Here is a 19,750-nt window from a genome sequence, read left to right as displayed (position 1 = left end):
TAGTTAATTAGGGCCCTTAAATGTTCTCAATGGGCACAGAGCACCTTAGTTGACACCCGTATAAATGTGTTAGCTTGTGACTGGATTTTATCAGAGGCCCCGGTCTACAATATAACTAAATTCCACGCTCAAAAGTGGAACGCAAATCTTATCTTTCAGACGTGTGCATTATTTTACAACCTTTCAAGAAGGTGGTGGATAGTTCTTTTACTTCAGTATTTGGAAGGCTAAAAATAAATGTCTTCTTTTAAAGTTACTACTCATTAAACAAAATCTCTTGGTTTAGAGTATTCATTATGCCTAGCAATAAAAATATATATATAGCACAGTAAACGTCCTCTGTTTATGTATTGCAGAAGCTCAAATAAGTGTCTAGGGTGACTATGGATAATTGGCCTTCTGTTTTAAAACTAACTTTTAAAAGAATTTTTTAAAAACCTCAATATTTGGCATTACCACAGGACTGTGGTTTTCTTTTTCTACCAAAACAAACAAACAAACTAATATGCTACCAATTAGGAAAGGGGCAGGGGGAGACTCCTAAAAATCATTATTGAATTCTTACTGTTAATTTCTTTCATATGTCAATCAGTTAATTAGAAAGTCCTGAATCATAAAATGGGGTTCTAAGTGGAAGTGTATTGCTATAACTTATTTCCTGCAAAGATTTTGGCCACAATAAGACAGATCACTTCCACAAGCTTTTCTTCTTGCCTCTGCACCACCACAAGTCCATCCCTAGCAGCCTCTGTCAGACTTAAGAAAATCTGATTGCATGTATTTTGTGGTGATGTTAAACTCAGAAGGAAGGAAGTTGTAATTCCATTGACAACTATCACTCGGTTTATTTTACTAATGATGTGAGTATGAAGTGTTGTTGAAATAGAACCCCCTGAATATTAAGTAAGAATAGTTAGTACAGTGCTCCCAAAATCCAAGTCTAGCTGCCCAGAATATTCGGTAAAAATTCGGATCCTGCTGTGGTTCCTTTTTTTCACCTGTCATGAAACTATTAGAATATATCTAGAAAGATACATTGTTGTGTTAATTATATGCATTCCTGTCCATGCACATTTTCATTCATAGCATGTAGATTTAAATTTGGCACATTAAATCTAAATTTGACTGGAATTCTCTCTGAATTGGAAGTCTTCCACTACAAACTTATTTAGTGAAAATGGCTGTATCTAGAAAATCAGCTCCCAGATGAAAAGTCATAGAACATCCGTAAAAATATTTTTTAAACTTATGAGCTATGCATCCATATGTAAGAAATTGAGAGGAACTAATTAGAACTTTGAGCAGCAGGGAGCAGGTGGAACGCACCTGCTTCGTAAGGAAAAAGAGGCCCTTTTCCCCCACTTAAGTTCATTGACTAAACTAAACCTACTTTAAATTTAAGATGAATCACTAACACTTTGACTGTAAATTAGGTTCTAGCAATTATATGGAGGAATTCTTCCATGCAATGTTCCTCAACAGGGTAAGATGGGAATATAGGCAATGCCGTTGTTCTGCCTTCTCTGCTACTACAGTCAAGCAACAACTTAAACTTTCTAGTTATTGCTATTGCCTTAAACAACTTAGATTTTCAAGCAACGTGTCTTTGGAAATTCTAAGTACTAGTCTTATTTTGGAGATAGCAGATTAAGGAAACTAGTTGTTAATTTCCCCTCAGTGTTAAACATTTCCTAAGATAGTGTGGTTGTGTTTTAAAAGTGTAAGTACTTCTTGATATCCAACAGTATGTTTGGAAGTTGTTCTAGCAAAATTAACTTGTAGAAAAGTTAGAGGAGAATGATTATAGTGTTCCTTGTTTATTTAAACAAAATATTTTAAAATAAGGTGGTTTGTTTTAGTGCATATAAGTCAGGTTGTATAACTTTTATCTTAGAACTTGAATTTTTATCTATCTAGGCAAAGGGAAAGTCAGTTGCAATTTTCTAGTAATTTCAGTTTCCTTCTGGGTTACAGTGGTGGTGTTTGGAGATGGCTAATACTGAGTAGAAAGCTTCTTCATCTGAAATGTTGTATTTGAGTGTCTTATCCTTTGGGGTTTATCCTTTTGGGAAAGTCATGGCCCACCCACCTCCTCAGAAGTTCTGAGATGTTAGGTTAAGATGTTAAGATCTATCCAGAGTATGACATTCACAGTACCAGACCCCCTTTGTATTGGATTGGCCAAAAAGTTTGTTTGGGCTTTTTGTCAGATATATGAGGGAAGAACCTGAATGAACTTTTTGACCAACCCAATATATCATTGTCACCCTGCTGCTGTCTATTTATATACCAAAAATATGTCAGAATGAACAGAGGGAGATGGTAGTCTTGCAATTAGTCAAAACTTTTGACTTGGGAGCCACTATGGCTTTAACTTTTAAGTGCATGAAATAATCAGTAAGCAGCACTTCTCAGTATTTTAAAAGTAAATGTATGCCATTCAATGGAAATTTTTTCATGGCAATCTGAAATGAAAAGTATACTGCAAAGTAACTCTATATAACCAGAAACTGAAAGAAGTCAAAACAGTTATGATTTACTTTCTATAATATTTGTGAGTTAGAAGGAATACAGAAGTAATTACGTCTTAAAATTTTCATGTAACTTCTTTGGACGGCTAGTTTAATATAAAATTTGCCTTTAATTAAAAGGAAATGGACTCAATTTAGAAGAGAAAATTCTAAGTTCCTACTCTTAACATCCAGTTCCTCCTAAGATGATTTAGGAAGTTGCTCCAGGTTAATTTTTAAATGTCTTTGCTAATTTACTTAATAGAAAAACTTCTGAAAACAAATGCTTTAAATTAGAGATTATCATATTCCTGAGAAGGCATACTATTCATTGAGAAAATGATCTGGTGATGACAAAGTTTTCATGTACGCTGTCAAACACACCTTTCTTTGAGATGAATTCCATAATGTTAAGAGTGGAAGTTTCCTCTGACCTTTTCTTAGTTTTCCCAAAGGTAAATAGTGCATGCTTTTAAGCCACCACAGTCCTGATTATAAAGTCATCAAACATCTACATACCAGAGGACACACTGCGAGGAGTGTGGGAATTTTGTGTTCTCCTATGAAGTAATGCCTGCCCTCAGAATGTTTCCAGTTTAGGATGTAGTTCACAGTACAGGGGCAGAAGCTAGGGAAACCATGAGGAGAATGACCAGAAGAAAGCAGAAATTTAGCAAATACGGGACAGGTCTTGACCTTTTCACTTGGAAGTACAAAATGTTAAATTGCCCATTTTTTTATAATGGTTCACTCTGTTCAGAATATATATTCTATTTGTCAAATCCCTCTCAGCTTAAAAAGGATCACCCAAAACTAAATAATAATCCTGAATATTAAATAGTTTTCCCTGCCCTAAAAGAACATGATGAATGTGGTAGAAAGAAAATGTAAGAAAACTTGTTTGACAACTCATGTTCCAAGCATTCAGATCACTAATAATTTTAGGTCTTTGAGCTTGTTGGAATGTCAAACTGCCAGACCTGAAGTCTTTCATTTTTCAGTTAAATTAGTAAAACTACAGCTCACAAATAGAGCTCATTTCTTCGTCTGCTATTGCACTGCCTTCCTCAGAGGGGGTTTTGATGTGTTAATTTCAGGGGAGAAAAGTTTTCTAATGATCACACTCTTGTATTAGAAGTCAGTGCTTTGTAAAATGTTTTCAGTGAAAGGCAAAAAAAAAAAAAAACCACCTATCGGAAACACCTATGTAGATTTAGATTCGAGGTTATCCTATTCCTGAGAAGGCATAATATTCATTGAAAAAATGGTGTCAACAAAGTCTTAATGGGCACTGTCCGGCACACCTTTGCTCTGAGATGAATTCCATAGGGTTAAGAGTGTTAATTTTCCTCTGGCTTCCTCTCAGTTTTACCAAAGCTAAGCAGCACACTCGTTTGGGGATACATCTATATCCCCAAAGCTGACATACAGTTACAGAGACGGTCTAGACACAACACTTCAGGATGGGGATTCACAAAGGGAATTTCCGAAGCATGGCTTAGAGTTGACTAGGCAGTGTGGGGGGGGTTGGGCCTTGAGTTTCTGGCCCGCGCAGGGCTCTCCATGTGCGCATCCACGCCCCCATCGGCCTATCTGCGGCCCCCGGACTCATGCTGTGCTCTCTTGCGCTCTCTCGAAGGTACCTACCAAGGCCAGTGGGCCGGCGGCATGCGGCACGGCTACGGCGTGCGCCAGAGCGTGCCCTATGGCATGGCCACGGTGATCCGCTCGCCGCTGCGCACGTCGCTGGCCTCGCTGCGCAGCGAGCAGAGCAATGGCAGCGTGCTCCACGACGCCGCGGCCGCCGCCGACAGCCCGGCCGGCACCCGCGGCGGCTTCGTGCTCAACTTTCACGCTGACGCCGAGCTCTCTGGCAAGAAGAAGGGCGGCCTCTTCCGCCGGGGCTCCCTCCTGGGAAGCATGAAACTGCGCAAGTCCGAGTCCAAGTCGTCCATCTCCAGCAAGCGCAGCTCGGTCCGCAGCGACGCGGCCATGAGCCGGATCAGCTCCAGCGACGCCAACTCCACCATCAGCTTTGGCGACGTCGACTGTGACTTCTGCCCCGTGGAAGATCACGTGGACGCCACCACCACGGAGACCTACATGGGCGAGTGGAAGAACGACAAGCGCACGGGCTTCGGCATCAGCGAGCGTTCCAACGGTATGAAGTACGAAGGCGAGTGGGCAAATAACAAGAGGCACGGCTACGGCTGCACGGTCTTTCCTGACGGCTCCAAGGAAGAGGGAAAATACAAAAATAATATTCTGGTCCGTGGAATAAGGAAGCAGCTGATACCAATAAGAAATACAAAAACTAGAGAGAAGGTGGACAGAGCGATCGAAGGCGCACAACGGGCAGCCGCCATGGCAAGAACCAAAGTGGAAATAGCAAACTCCAGGTATGTAAACGCCGAAGGGGTGGTACTGCCCGGGTCTCTGGAAACAGTAGAATATCAGATAATCTGTGTGTGTCAGTCCTTTGGCGGCATAGGTTCCAGAACCAGAAGTGGAAAAGAATTCAGCCCGATAGAATGAGGCAGAAATGTACCTGAATCTCTTCTGACACTCTCCATCCTGAAAAAGTGTTGAAGGCGCATTGTGGTCCCTTTCCTCTTAAAATTACTTCCTTAATACTAAACATGATGGAGTTCACTCAGTGCCTATGTACATTTTCCAGAGTCCAGAAAGATCTTTTTTAAAAAAGACAAAACAAAAAAGTACCCCTGAAATACTTCCAGAGAGAACATGGTACATCGTGTGCTGGGAAGAAAATATCCATAGAAACCTACCCAGTGTAGGTGAACTTTTTTATTCTAACATTAAAGTTGCAGGTGTGTACAACTCCTCCCTAGAAAATTATCTTCATTTATAACATTCACATTCTGTTTATTGATGCCTTCTAGGTGAAATTGGTTTTGAGCAAGTGATCAAGGTCTAAATAAGGCAGAAATGGAGAGGTATATGACAAAATCCGTCAAGCATTCTTTGAACAGCAAAACTCACCTGCATGGGAAAGGCAGAGGGATTGGGGCTCAGCAGAATCCCCCCCATTCTAGGCAAGAAAGATTAGATCACTGGTGTATTAAAAGGAAGGAGGTGGGGAGAGCCTGACATGGACAGATGGGACTGTCAGTGTGCCAAGTTTGAAAGAAAGAGTGGTAGAGAAGGGCTGGAGTGAGTAGGAGAAAGCAGTGAATAATAGATTGAGAAGTGGGGTGTATGTGGGCACAGAAGGTCCATGCACCTAAAGTTTTACCATTAATAGCTGGATTCAAGCATTCAACCAGGAGGGTGGAGAAATTGATTGGGAATAGAAAATTTTAGTAGGGTTGGATGTCATATGTTAGACAAAAATGGAAAAGGACTGGTTATACATGGAAAACTTTATTCTTAGGTTTATCTAAGCAAATACTGACTGGCCCCAGATCTGTGTGATTTGAGATATACTTTTAGCACAGAATATTGAAAATCCTTTTCTTGCTTTAGTACTATTCTCCCACTGAAGTAAACCTTATGAAACCAAAGACTCGTAGCATGTCTTCAAACTTTAATTCTTAACATTAAATTAATAAGCCCTGCCTTTTCTTTGGCGGAATCACGTGAAATTTCTGATGTTCAGACTTAATATACAAAAATGGCCATTTCATATTGTTCAACTTAATATTTCCAGACATCTGAAATTTCCTTTTAAAAAATGCTCCTGTTTTATGGCTACTGTTTACTTTTAAGTGTCTGACACACTGGAGACTGGAGGCCATCTTGTGTTTTGCAATATTTTTAGATATAAAAGTACTCAAGATACACATCTCTATCCCAAACTGACCCTGTTTTAAAGTTAATTTTGCCTGTTAATAGGCACAGACTTTGAGGAAGGGTCTTTCCTCTCATCTCTGCTGAGCATCATTTATTTTAGATGATGGTTTTCTGTGATCACCGAGCATTGCATTGATTTGTTTTTCACATTGCTTGTCAATAGGCTACTTGGCACATGTAACCTTGCTAGCCTTTGTGGCCCTCAGCTAACTTTTAGAGTTAGTGAGATACTCTTTGTTAGTTCTTATTCTCTAATTTGAAATGCACTCTTGGCTTCTTCCCTTTTATTGTCACCTACTGATATACAAGAGGTAATTCAATCTTGGCAGGTGAAAAATGAACCTATGCGGGACATTCTAGCAAATGACTTTCTTATGCTTGCTTTAATTATTGACTTTTATGATTAGTTAAAATTGGAGGAACCTACATAATGAAAGGTTGTGATGCAAAGATCTCTGATTATAACAGTTTCATAAAACTCTTATCTAAGTCCTAGCTAGCCACAGTCTCTCTGTCGAAAGTCTTTGGGGGAGGAGGGTGTTACATAGTCTGCGAGTATTGTGTTATAATAGTTTATAATCAATGAACATCTTAAGACCTTTTTCTAACTAGCTAGTTCACTTAGCTAGTTAACTACTTAAGATTTCACTTGGCTTTTTAAAAAATGCTCAGTTCATTTTGTTAAGTGACATAAGTCCATCACAGAACAAATATATTGCATAATTCTACTTACAGGAAGGATCTGTAATGGTCCAACACATAGAAGCAATGAAACGGTGGTTGCCAGGGGCTGAAGGAGCATTTGCAAGGTGTTGTTCCAAGGTATAAAGTTTCATGTTAAGCAAAAAAAAGTCCTAGAGCTTTCTACTGCATTGTGCCTGGAGATAATACTGTAAAAAATAAGTGAAAGTGTTAGTCACTAAGTTGTGCCCAACTTTTTATGACCCTTCTGTCCATGGAATTCTCCAGGCAAGAATACTGGAGTGGGTAACCATTCCCTTCTCCAACAGATCTTCCCAACCCAGGGATTGAATCCAGGTCTCCTGCATTGCAGGGAGATTCTTTACAGTCTTAAGTATTGGGCGCTTAATGTTTAATAGGGTAGATTTCATGTTACAATAAAAAAAAAATACTCATTCAATGACACAATAGGCAAAAAAAAAAGTTTACTACCCTGTTAACCTTTTATATTTTACTTTCACTGTTTTTAGTCTCTTTCCAGATTCTGCTTTAATGACTTCTCCAGATACAGAGACTTGCAACTTGCTCAGTCCTTCCTGGCCTCTCTAGCAGTTGTTATTTACATAATGTGTTCTTGTCTTTAAAAAATAATCAAAAGTTTAAGAACATAAAGACACTCTTCCCCTCTCCCTGCCCCTTTTTCTGCCCCAATGATGGCAGAATAAGAACTAGAAAGTGAGACTCCTGGCAGCGGCCACTGTTGAAATCGCTGGTTCACCATTAGCAGCAAAGGGAGATGATGTGTTAATAGTTACTGACCACTTCAGTTTGCCTGACTGGTAGTGTTAATTATTGTTGTATTGCTGTTATTTCTTGTGCTATAGAGATTGTTGCTTGTTTCTGAAATCCCAAGGAAATGGATCCACCTTTGTACCATCACCTTATTTTAGCTTGAAGCAAAGCCTTTGAGGGAAAACAACTGTACTCGCCAGTAATGGCGGCTCAGGAAAATCAGGAGACATGGTACCAACCAACTTCAGTCCAAAGATTCAGGAAAGCATGGTAAATCTCTGGATCTTTACTTCTTAGAAGAGGCAGTGGTGCATTGTCCTAGGAAACACACGAAGCTTATTTCTGAAGTCGTCTTATGGACCCGTTTATTTCTTCTAGATCAGGGAATATGTGGATCACCTAAGAGGTAGGAGATGATAGAAATGTTGCAACCGTCTGTAGATACTGAGTTTGCCTTGCAGGTTAGCATTTAGAGTTAGAACTTTAAGGGATGCTAATAATGGGCTCCTGTAACTTTTCTGTTCTAATTCCAAAAGTACCATGTTTATAAGATGTAACAGAATGTTTTTCTCCCCACTTGTCTTGGTCCTGAGGGTAAAAATCATCACATGGAATTAAGATAGTGTCTCAACCTTGATTTTAAAGAAACGTTCAGGAGGAAGGGGAGTAGCCCTGTACATCTCAAGCTCCTCATTTCTGGAGGCAGAGCCTGAGGCACTGCTTGGGATCACCTCACACTCCCTGTTGTATCATTTACTTCTCTCATTTGGTCATTTTTTTACTCCACTAACTCTTGACTTCAGTAATTCCTTAAGAGAGACGTTCATATGACTGTTCCTCAAGAAAAATATTTTAAGGAAGAATTTTAACGTGAGGCATTTGGTTGAAAGACAGCAAATAAGTGACCTTTGGAGAGCCACACTTCTGTGTAAACGAACAGATCATTTAGGAAGGGGGAGAATCCCAGGGACGGGGGAGCCTAGTGGGCTGCCATCTATGGGGTCGCACAGAGTTGGACACGACTGAAGCAAGTTAGCAGCAGCAGCATCATAGACGAAAAAAAAAAAAAAACAGCTTTGTAGCATCTGGGACTTAGAGGAAGTTGTTGTCATTTAGTCACTAAGTTTTGTCGACTCTTGTGACCCCATGGACTGTAGCCTGTCAGGCTCCTCTGTCCATGGGATTCCCCAGGCAGGAATACTGGAGTGAGTTGCCATTTCATTCTCTGGGGGATTTACCAACCCGGGATCAAACCCGTGTCTCCTGCATTGGCAGGTGGATTCTTTACCACTGAGCCATCAGAGAAGCCCCTTAGAGTAGTTATCTGCTATAAGGGTGGAAGAGCCGTGATGAAAAAGCCTAAAGCGGTTGAGAACCATAGGTGTTTATGTAGTCTGATTGTGGCAGATCAGAAGAAAGAAAACTAAGGGAGGATGGAGCTGAGTGGGAGTGTCCCTAACCCACTGACTGTGGCCAGTCTCACTGCAGCTAGTTGGGCAGTGGGCTGGGAGGCCCCCAGGACCGCTCTGAAGTGTCACTGATGGGACAGTCCGGTTAGTGGGGTGGGGCCATCTGTTCTCAACCTCTCCCCAACCATCAGTGCCCCTTCCGGTGGTAATGGCAGCACCTTGACCATGTACTGTCCCCTGCCCAGTCCTGCTGTGCTTGTCACTTTGGGGCGGGGTGTGTGTGGAAGCAGCCAGACAGCACACAGACGACCTCAGGATCAAGGGGTCTGCTGAGCTTGCTGTGTCCATTTGCAGAACCAGAGATTAGAGTCTCTACTTGCCAGTTTCGAACTTCCATATTAAAATGACATAGTATTTTTGTTTTAATCCTATAGGAAAAATCCATTTCCCATACTTCTCTTTTAGAAAAAAGATACCTTACAATTTCATGCCACTCTGTTTCCTCACTGCCCAGGATGACTCAGCTGCGACAGTTTTCCTTCAGGAAAGTCTTCGCTCATCCCTCCCCATGCCTGGTACCCCTGCTCAGCTCCCCTGGCCAGCCACTTGGGGTGCTCCCCACTCTGGTTTAGACCTAAAACCACTCCAAAGAGGATCTCCCTACCCCCCGCCCCCTCCCACCCCCCCACCTCCCGCAATCAGTCTGCATTGTCATTGCGTTTCAGTATATTTGCGATGTAGTTTTCTCCCAACTGGACTGGAGAGCCAGGCCCTGAGGGCGGCTGGGCTCAGATCTGTAATTCCCAGCAGCTAGTTTAGATCAGGGCACTTTTATAAGAGCTCTAGTAAATATTTGATGAATGAGTGAATTAAATCCTCACTGCTTTGGGTTTGAACTCTGCCAGTGCTTCTAATTCCGTTTTGCTGGACGTTTTGAAACCGCAGTTCTCAGGCAGAAAACCTGCTTCTCACAATTTATCATCGTATAATCTGGCAATAAAGGAAGTGCAAAAAATGCAAAGGTGTGTGTTACAGCTGGCCTTTCCCCTAATTATATCAACATCATTAAAGTGTCAAAACTAAAGCATAGCCAGGGAGTATGAGCTCCTGGTTAAGCTGTACTGTTAACTTCTTTTTTCATCAGTATGAGCTGGTCAGGAATACCTGTGAGCACTTACCTAAACAGATGAGAAATTTCCAGAAAGTCAGCTTTTACTAACTGCAGTAATGTTGGCTTATCCTTTATAGTTGACATCACCAAAACTTGTGATGAGGCAGAACATAAGAGTTTATTGTTGTCTTTTAGAAGTCTAAGTTTGCTAAATATTCAGCTGTTTCCTTTTGAAAGTTTTTCTCGTCCAGCGATTTTGGGGTCATTTTTCGTATTCATTCGAATAAGTGAATACGAAATCAGCAGAGCAGTCTCTCACAAGATTACTCAACTAGATTCATGCTTCGCTTATTAGTAATTAAAACCTAGAGTCAGCCGTGAGTCAGTGCACATTATGGATCCAGATTAAACTTATTGCCACCAGTTATAGGGAAAAGCTCAATTTCTGCCAAGTGATTGTGAAGGGCAAGGAGTTTGAGATTCTTAAATTCTGTTGAACAAGAGGATTCTCTTTCTTTTTTGCAAATTGATAATATTATAGTTTATCTTCTGTATTTATGTATTTTCAGTAATATTAGTGGCCATATCGTATCTTTAAAAACAGTTTTAGGTTACCTTTTCCATGAATTTTTTTTGTTTCTTCTATGGGTGCTCTGGTTAATTTTCACTATTAGCGAAAAGTGATTTTTTCATTGGAAGCTGAATTTCTTATAATGCCTCGTAAGTCATTTTAATGAAAAGTCTGTTAAAAAAGTAATTTGTGGGGAAGTCACCTAAAATATGGGAACTTACAACAGGGGAGAGAATTGGCATTTTCTTTAGTTGTGTCTCTTGTGTTCTTCCATATCTGCTTTTGCTGTCCATCACCCTTTGTCCACCTGTTCTCACCAACCCACTACAAGCAAATTTCAGAGGCTTGATTATAATACTCAGGCCCCGAGGTGCAGAAAAATTACTATGAGTGGGGATTGATGCTTGACTTTTTCTGTATGGGAGGGTCATTTTAAGGGTCGAATGAGAGAATGGGTGTCATGGGACTTTAACCTGTATATCGCTATGTGTAGTTAACATTTTAGAAAGTGTGTTGCCCTTTCGGGTGTCATTCCCAAAAGGGAAGGTTGATAGGAGACTGAGAAGCCAGACTAAGGAGGAAGAAGGGAAGGAAGGCTTGGGAAGCAGAAATAGGGCTAAGCAAAAGGGAAGGACTCGAGTTTACTGAGCTTGACCACCTGTGTGCAGACATTTGCATGTGTGTGTCCGTCTCCACACCCACCCCTTTCCCAGAAGCCTCAGTCGGTTTGGAGTCAGCATACTGTCAACAGGAGATCAGATTTTTTGAGACTGAAGAGAAAATGAACAGAGAAATGACACATGTGTTTCTATGAAGCCAGGCTAGACCAGGGTCCTGTCCTGAAGACGAGAGGGCAAGGACTTCATACTGTTAGGGTATATTCATGTAGGTCACCATTACCCTTAGTGTGTGTTATGGTTTCATATTGCACATAAAAGTGTTATTTTTTATTTTTTTTACTTGGCTGTACCAGGTCTTAGCTGTGGCATGTTAACTCTTAGTTGCGGCGTGTGGGAGCGGGTTCCCTGGCCAGGGAGGGAACCCCGGTCCCCTGCCTTGGCAGCTCCAAGTCTTAGCCACCGGGCCACCAGGGAAGTCCCTGGATTGCCCATTTGAAAAGTTTTAAATACTTATTTCTCCTTTTTACCAAAGATGGCCCATTTCCCGTGGGAGCAAGTGAGGTGCCTGTTCTGATTTCCTCACGTTCTTCTCCAGGCTGTTGAAAGGCACACTTCCTCTTCCTATCACAAAGCCCAGGACTTCTTAAGGGGCCCAAGCAGTCACTGAGAATTCTGCAGTGTGCCAAGAGACAGCTGAAACCACAAAGATGACCTCTGTGTCAGACCTGTTGTGCCCACGGACAGAGGGCCGAGCCTGGCTATAATGCTTATCTAGAAGCCAAACTCAGGGACCCAGAGCAGGCCCACGCCCGCTCCTCTCCTTCAGCTCTGACCTTACGTAACTTGGTGGCTTAACAGGTCATTACACGTGACATCGGAACACACTGTTACCCGCACCTTGTAAAGTGTTCTTAGGTCATCTCGTTTCTAAAGATCTTTCTTTAAAAAATTCTGCATCCAGCCCTACCAGTGCCAGGCCCATTCAGAAACCCTGGGGCATTGAGGTGAGCCTGAGTTTTCATGATTAACAGGTAGGTCCAAGTAATTCCGATTTAATGAAACTCGGTCTTGGTCTGTCATCCTGGGATGACCGCACAGTTAGCCACACTCTAGAGCCATTAGAAACATTCCTTTTGAAACCCTGAATAGTGTAGGCACGGCTCTCCACTGTGACGGAGCATCGAGGGTGAGGAGAAGGGTGCCGCGCGTGGAGGGAGTGGGCCGTGAGGTGACAGTCAATTCTGCAGAGACCTATTTGGTGAAAACCGGCTATGAGGACTGGAGGGAAAAAAACAATCCAGAGTGATGAGAAGCTAGGTTTTGGGGACACATGTTGGCCTGGTTTTAACTGCTGAAATCTGAGTTTGCTGCAGACAGTCCAGATTTTAGCAGCTTCCATCTCAGTGAACTGTGAAATATGACACTTGACTGATCCAGTCAATATGAAAAATGAAGGCAGCAGATACTTTTTAGTACCACTTGGTTGTAGTGGAAACCACCCTGCTATAGTGTTTACCGTTAGGCTGGAGTGTGATTGCATTCGAGTTCCAGCACGTGGGCTCTGTGTGAACCTGCGCTTTGCCCTGGAGAAGCTCTGTTTAGGGGGCCAGTGGCAGTTCTGTGCACATGCTAACCTAGCGGGCAGACGCCTGGGAGCCACAGCTGCCAGGCGGCCCCAGCACCCTGCTCACAACTTTCCATCATGGATTAAGCTGACTCTGCCAATCTCACTTTACTCAAGACACCAAACTGGACGCTTGCAAGACCAGTGCCTTGCAAATCTTTGAGATGCTTTTCTTATTATAGATGAAATATGAACATTGTGTTTAGGAACAGGATCCAACAAATGCCAAAGGTATTTATGTAAGTCACTCAGCTTTAGTCCAATGGCCTCTTGAGACTACAACCAAATCAGCTTTTAATAATTTTGCCCTTCTGTTTCGGTTGGTGTTTCATATTTATTCATATAATATGCTCAACTCAGAATAAGCTGCTTTATCAGAAATTTAATTAAGGTGTGAGGAATCAAGATTGCCTTGAAAGTAGTAGAGCTCTTTGAAGTCAAATCTTCTTAGAATTTCCCTATGCACCCAAAGAAACTTATTCAAGCCAAGTAAAATACAATTAATCCACTTTCTAGTATTTTTGAAACAATCAGTTATGCTAGAGATAACACATCATTTGTTATATTTTTTTTGTTGTTGTTTTTTAAAAACGAAGTAAAATTTTTGTTAATTTTGTTCATTTGTGTCCAACTCTTTTTGACCCCATGGACCATATGAGGCCACCAGGCTTCTCTGCCCATGGAATTTTCCAAGTAATAATACTGAAGCAGGTTGTCACTTCCTACTCTAGGGGATCTTCCCAACCCAGGGATCAAACCTACATCTCTTACAACTTCTGCCTTGGCAGACGGATTCTTTACCACTAGTGCCACTGGGAAGCCTCTTTACAATATCAGGTCAATCAAATTTTGATCTCAGTTGCTTGGTCTAGATATCTCTGTCAGCTTCATTTTTTAAATATTGGTGAGGAAGCTTTTTGGAATTAGTATTTCAAGATTTCATCTATTTACTTCCATCTGTTAGGGGAAAGGTTTGCGATTCATGGGGGTGGGGCCTCCTAGTCAAAACATGATGAAAAATCCTATGGGAGCTTGGTTTTAGGATTCAAGAGTGAGGATGGTGGAATGTCAGACGGTGGAGCTTCATCCACCCTCCACCAGCCCTGGTCACTTGTTCCCACCTCCTCCAGCTCATCCCAGTGATTTTGGAGTCAGTTGAGCTATAGACTGACAAGTTACCTTGTAAAAGATGCAAATACCCTGAAAGAGTAACCTCTAACCCCAGTCCATTGTCAGTTAACATGTTAACAGTCTGGCCTAAAGTCCCAGAAAAGATACTTGGTTCTGTGTGTGCGTGCATGTTCAGTTGCTCAGTTGCGTCCAATTCTTTGAGACCCCATAGACTATACTCCTCTGTCCATGTGATTTTCCCAGCAAGAATACTGGAGTGGGTTGCCATTTCATCCTCCAGTGGATTTTCCCAACTCAGGGATTGAATCCATGTCTCCTGTGTTTCCTACATTGCAGGGAGATTCTTTACCACTGAGCCACTTGGGAAGCCCAGATACTTGGTTACCAGCCCATTTTATAAGGTTCTTATCTCAGTGAAATACTAATTCTAATTGTTCTTTGCAATATTCACTGATTTCTTACTGTGTAAATATAAAATTATGATTAGGGTCTAATTCAGTCATAGTGTCTGGTTGGTATAAATTTTAAAAAGCAGTTACCTATTGGATGATTCGCACCTTGCTATGAGTTTAGTTAGCGTGTGTGTGTGAGAGAGAGAGGGAGAGAGTCACTCAGTTGTGTTCAACTCTTCTGTGACCTCGTGGACTGTAGCCTGCCGGGCTCCTCTGTCCATGGAGTTCTCCAGGCAAGAATACTGGTATGGGTTGCCATTTCCTTCTCCAGGGGATCTTCTCAACCCAGGGATTGGACCCAGGTCTCCCACATTTCAGGCAGATTCTTTACCATCTGAGCCACCAGGGAAGTCCAGGTAGTACATCCGTTCAGTTCAGCTCAGTCGTGTCTGACTCTTAGTGACCCCATGAATTGCAGCACGCCAGGCCTCCCTGTCCATCCCCAACTCCCGGCGTCCACCCAAATCCATGTCCATTGAGGAGGAGCTTAATCATAGGTTGGGGCTGGAGGCGAGATTCTGCAGGTGGTATCCAGCTGGGAACTGACGGGTGTGTAGACATTTTACAGAAGAACATGTCAGATAGTGCAAAAGGACGGTGGCACAGTGTATCGGGGGTGCTGTGAAATGTTTGGTAAGGCTGGAAAAGAGGGTACTAGGTGGAGGGTGTTGAGAGATGAGGTGGAGAAGTAAGCAAGGGCTCCCTGACTTTTAAGGAGAAATTTGGACCTTATCCCGAAGACAGGAGAGAGCTATTGATAGTTTCAGGCAAAAGAATTATATGATCAAATTCTAGAAAGATCACTCTGCTTGGAGGTGGTATAGAGATTGAAGGGTGGAAGGGGCAGGAAATAAGACTAGAGACAGATTAAGTAGTAATCGGCTAACTAGTAATCCTGGTAAGCACCCACGGGCTGAGCTGAGCCGTGGCAGTGAAGATGGGAAGAGGTGACTGTACGGGCGGAAGCCTCCCAGGCTGACTCAGGAGCACCTGATGGTTGGTTGACGGTGCAGAGAACAGAAAAGGACAAGTCAGTGACTCAAGTTTCTGGTGTGGCCAACCGGATGGATGCCGGTCCAGTTTATGGAGATAGGGACCAGGGAGGAAAGTACAGATTTAGAGAGGAGGAAGAATTGGAATTTTTTTTAACTTCTTGAGTTTTGAGTTGCTGGCGCCAAAGACAAAAGGGGACATGGGCCTGGAACTCAGAAAGGTTTGTACTGTATGTGGAGAACTCAAGACACTAGCCCTAAAGAGCAAAGACATTGATGAGGCCTGCCACAAAAGAAGAATTCTTTGTGCATGATACTAGATACAGCTCTTTTTTAAGAAGTAGCAGTAAAGCAATTCACACATTAAGTGCTTGCGAGCCTTTTGCCTTAATGCAACGTAGGTATCAGAATGTCTGTTCCTGAGTTTGTGAAATTATGCTTTCTAAGATTTGTGCTCAAGGGACCTACCCAGTGAGCAAGATCTGTTGGCCTGTTTCTGTCTTGGCAATACATGGGAACAAAATATCATTCTCAGAAATTATGCTACAGAAACATCATTTGGCGAACATTTACTTGGTGCCAGCTCTGTCCAGGCGTGGCACTAGGCCCTAGGAATAGAGAGATGAGTGAGAAACAAAATGTGTCGTGAAGATCGGGGAAACTGGCAGGTTCCTTGCACCAAGACGAGCTGGGAGCAAGGCAGGGCTGCAACTTGGAGAGCCCCACCAGAAGCACTTAACCCAGCCTGGGCCACTTAGGGTAGACAATTCCCTATGCTCTTTGCACAGGCAACTCTTGTCTGCCTGGGATGCCTTCCCTCCCAGGCCCCTTTCCTTTGCCTAGCCCCTGTTTGTCTTTTGTGATCACCCTCAAGATCCATAGCAGGCCTGGACTAAGTTAGAAAAAGTTGATCAAATGTCTCTCCAAACATGTAATCTTACATGACAGCAGGAATACCAGCAGTATATGTGCGAGAGTATATAAGAATTGTATTGTGCTGAAGGGAAGATGACTATGCATTCTTTAAAAGTATCAGAATGTTTGAATATTTAGTGGGGCTTCCCAGGTGGTGCTAGAGGTAAAGAACCCACCTGCCAATACAGGAGACGCGACTTTGATCCCTGGGTTGGGAAGATCCCCTGGAGAAAAAAAAATGGCAACCTAGTCTAGTATTCTTGCCTGGATTTTAATTTAAATTAAAAATTCTTCCTAGAGTCTATATGGTATGAATTTTGACAGTAGCAGAAATCTCATGAGCAGCATATGGATTCAGAGACACCAAAGGTAGCTGTTGAGCAGTTAGTGAATTTTTTGGCAGTGTTTCCAGATAGGGAAGTAGTGTAGATACTCCTTAGCAGTTCCCCCATATATATCATGCATCAGTGCAAACCCCCTTCCCCTTTTGGTGTGAGGATAGCAGTTGAGGTGCTCCCTTTTGGCCACATGCAAACAAGTGTGTCTTGAGTAGTTACTTGGAGCCTGGACCCGTGCCATGACCTTGTCATCAGTCATCTCCTCTCATCCACATGGCAACACTGAGCATGTGGAAAACCAAGGCATAGGAAGGTCACAAGGCCAGTAGACATCCTAGCAAGGGAGGATCCCAGGCAGCGTCACCATCAGAACCCAGGGCTTTAGCCTCCACTGGACTTTGAGAATTGGGGTGGGATTTTTTCTTTACCCCACATCCTCTCTATAGGCTCTTAAAGAAAGATCTGTCTGGAAGCAGAACTATGTAGTCATATAAATCACTGCAGATGGTGACTGCAGCCATGAAATTAAAAGACTCTTGCTCCTTGGAAGAAAAGCTATGACCAACCTAGACAGCATATTGAAAAGAAGAGACATTACTTTGCCAACAAAGATCCATCTAGTCAAAGCTTTGGTTTTTCCTGTGGTCATGTATGGATATGAGAGTTGACTATGAAGAAAGCTGAGCACCGAAGAATTGATGCTTTTGAACTGTGGTGTTGGAGAAGACTCTTGAGAATCCCTTGGACAGCAAGGAGATCCAACCAGTCCATCCTAAAGGAAATCTGTCCTGAATATTCATTGGAAGGGACTGATGCTGAAGCTGAAACTCCAGTACTTTGGCTACTGATGTGAAGAACTGACTCATTTGAAAGACCCTGATGCTGGGAAAGATTGAAGGTGGGAGGAGAAGGGGATGACAGAGGATGAGATTGTTGGCTGGCATCACCGACTCAATGGACATGAGTTTGAGTAAGCTCTGGGAGTTGGTGATGGACAGGGAGGCCTGGCGTGCTGCAGTCCATGGGGTCACAAAGAGTCAGACACGACTGAGCAACTGAACTGAACTGCATTTTGGTCTTCCCTGATGGCTCAGTAGTAAAGAACCTTGCCTGTCAGTGCAGGAGATGCAGGTTCAATCCCTGGGTCAGAAAGAACCTCTGGAGAACAAAATGGCAACCCACTCCAGTATTCTTGCCTGGAGATGGACAGAGGAACCTGGCAGGCTACAGACCAGAGGGTCAGAGAGTCAGATACTACTTAGCAATTTAACACAGAGACATGTACTGCATTTTGCCACTGTTTCATTTAACAGATATTATTCATTCAGCAGCCACAAATCTTGTGTCAGAGACAAGAATAAACAGATAATGTCAGTATAACATCATAAATTCTGAGAAAAACATGGAAAAAGAGGAAGAACACCAAATACACGTGGGGCCTTCAGGGAGTGGGTCTGAGCGTTAGCTGTGGAGATGAGACAGGAAGCAGATGCTGGCAAGCTCCTTTTGCCTGGAGCATCTTGGGGAAGACAGAGTGTAGGGAACGTGCCCAGGATGAGTTCCTCCAGGCAATGGGATGGAAGGGCAGTGCTCCCCAGGTGTGCTCCATCCACCACAGGGCAGACCCCAAGGGCTGCTGAAAAACCCCGGGTCCTGCAGCTGGTCCTGAATTATCACCCCTTTGGGTGAAGCCCAGAGATCTGCCTTTCACAGACTTCCCAGGTTATCCTCAAGCCGGCTCACATGTGCTACATTGAGATGTCACAGGAATGAGGTCATACAGTTTGGGGAGCTGAGTTTTCAACTGTTGGCCTTGGGAAGTCTTTGAAGGAATTGAGCAGGGAGGTGAAGGCTGGAGGCGTGGTCTGTGGCAATAACAAAAACTCAGTCAAGCGTGGGGGTAGTAGCGAAGCAAGGGATAAAATGAGAAGTGGATGAGCTGGGAGTGGGGGCTGAAGGCAGAAGCAGACCTAAGACGGTGTGTCTGATGCCCTAATGCCCCTGAATCACCTTAGCAGAAAGGTTCCTTCATTCCCAGAATATGGGTGATTTATTTCAAACATAGTGAACAAGTAATCTTTCCAGGTCTCTCGTTCTTGCGAATACAATGGGAGTGAGAAAGTGGGAAACGAGACGAGACTGTCACGGAACACCCCAGTCTGGGTCTCCACCATTGAGTGAATTCACCTACTTTGCCTGTTTTTTTTTGTTTTGTTTTAAATAAAGGGCAGCTTTTTTGGGAGGGGGTCGCTGCTGGGTCTTTGGTGCTGTGTGTGGGCTTTCTCTAGTTGTGGGAAGCAGAGGCTTCTCATTGCGGTGCCTTCTTGTTGCGGCTCCATGGTTCTAGAGTTCCGGGGCTTCGGTGGTTGTGGCACGTGGGCTTAGTGGCCCCTCAGCATGTGGGGTCTTCCCAGGCCAGGGATTGAACCCATGTCTCCTGCATTTTCAGGGGAATTCTTAACCACTGGACCACCAGGGAAGTTCCCTTTGCCTGTTTTTGAACCTTGATTTCCCATCACTCTGCCAACAGTGCTTCTTACAGAACCCTGTCCGTGAGTAAACCTAGAGAAACATCAGTGACATTTTACTTTTCCGACTCCAGACTTGTCCTCAATCAGAAGATGATGGGTTGCAAGGGGAAATGCATAACTGTGTAAATTGTTAGAAAGAAAATTGTACTGAGGAGTGTCTAACCAAAATGGAAGCTGTTTTGAAGCACCCTTAGCATACCAGTGAACCTCAGTCATGTCAGAGGTATGTTAGATGCTCACACATTTAGCACTGCACTGGC

General features: G+C 43.0%; 1 protein-coding gene across 7 annotated transcripts in view; it reads left to right on the top strand.

The window, feature by feature from the left end:
• JPH1 (junctophilin 1) overlaps window positions 1-19,750 on the top strand; it is an 86,458-nt gene that overhangs the window by 2,092 nt on the left and 64,616 nt on the right. For all 7 annotated transcript variants that reach the window (XM_040262062.1, XM_040262061.1, XM_040262059.1 and 4 more), the window contains exon 2: window positions 4,150-4,909. In XM_040262062.1, the coding sequence (XP_040117996.1) occupies window positions 4,150-4,909 (760 nt within the window). The remainder of the gene's footprint in view (window positions 1-4,149; window positions 4,910-19,750) is intronic.

Source organism: Oryx dammah, unplaced genomic scaffold (assembly GCF_014754425.2).
Source record: "Oryx dammah isolate SB20612 unplaced genomic scaffold, SCBI_Odam_1.1 HiC_scaffold_19, whole genome shotgun sequence".
Taxonomy (NCBI): domain Eukaryota; kingdom Metazoa; phylum Chordata; class Mammalia; order Artiodactyla; family Bovidae; genus Oryx; species Oryx dammah.
Note: the sequence above shows the minus strand (reverse complement) of the source record. Positions and strands in the feature narration are given on the sequence as shown.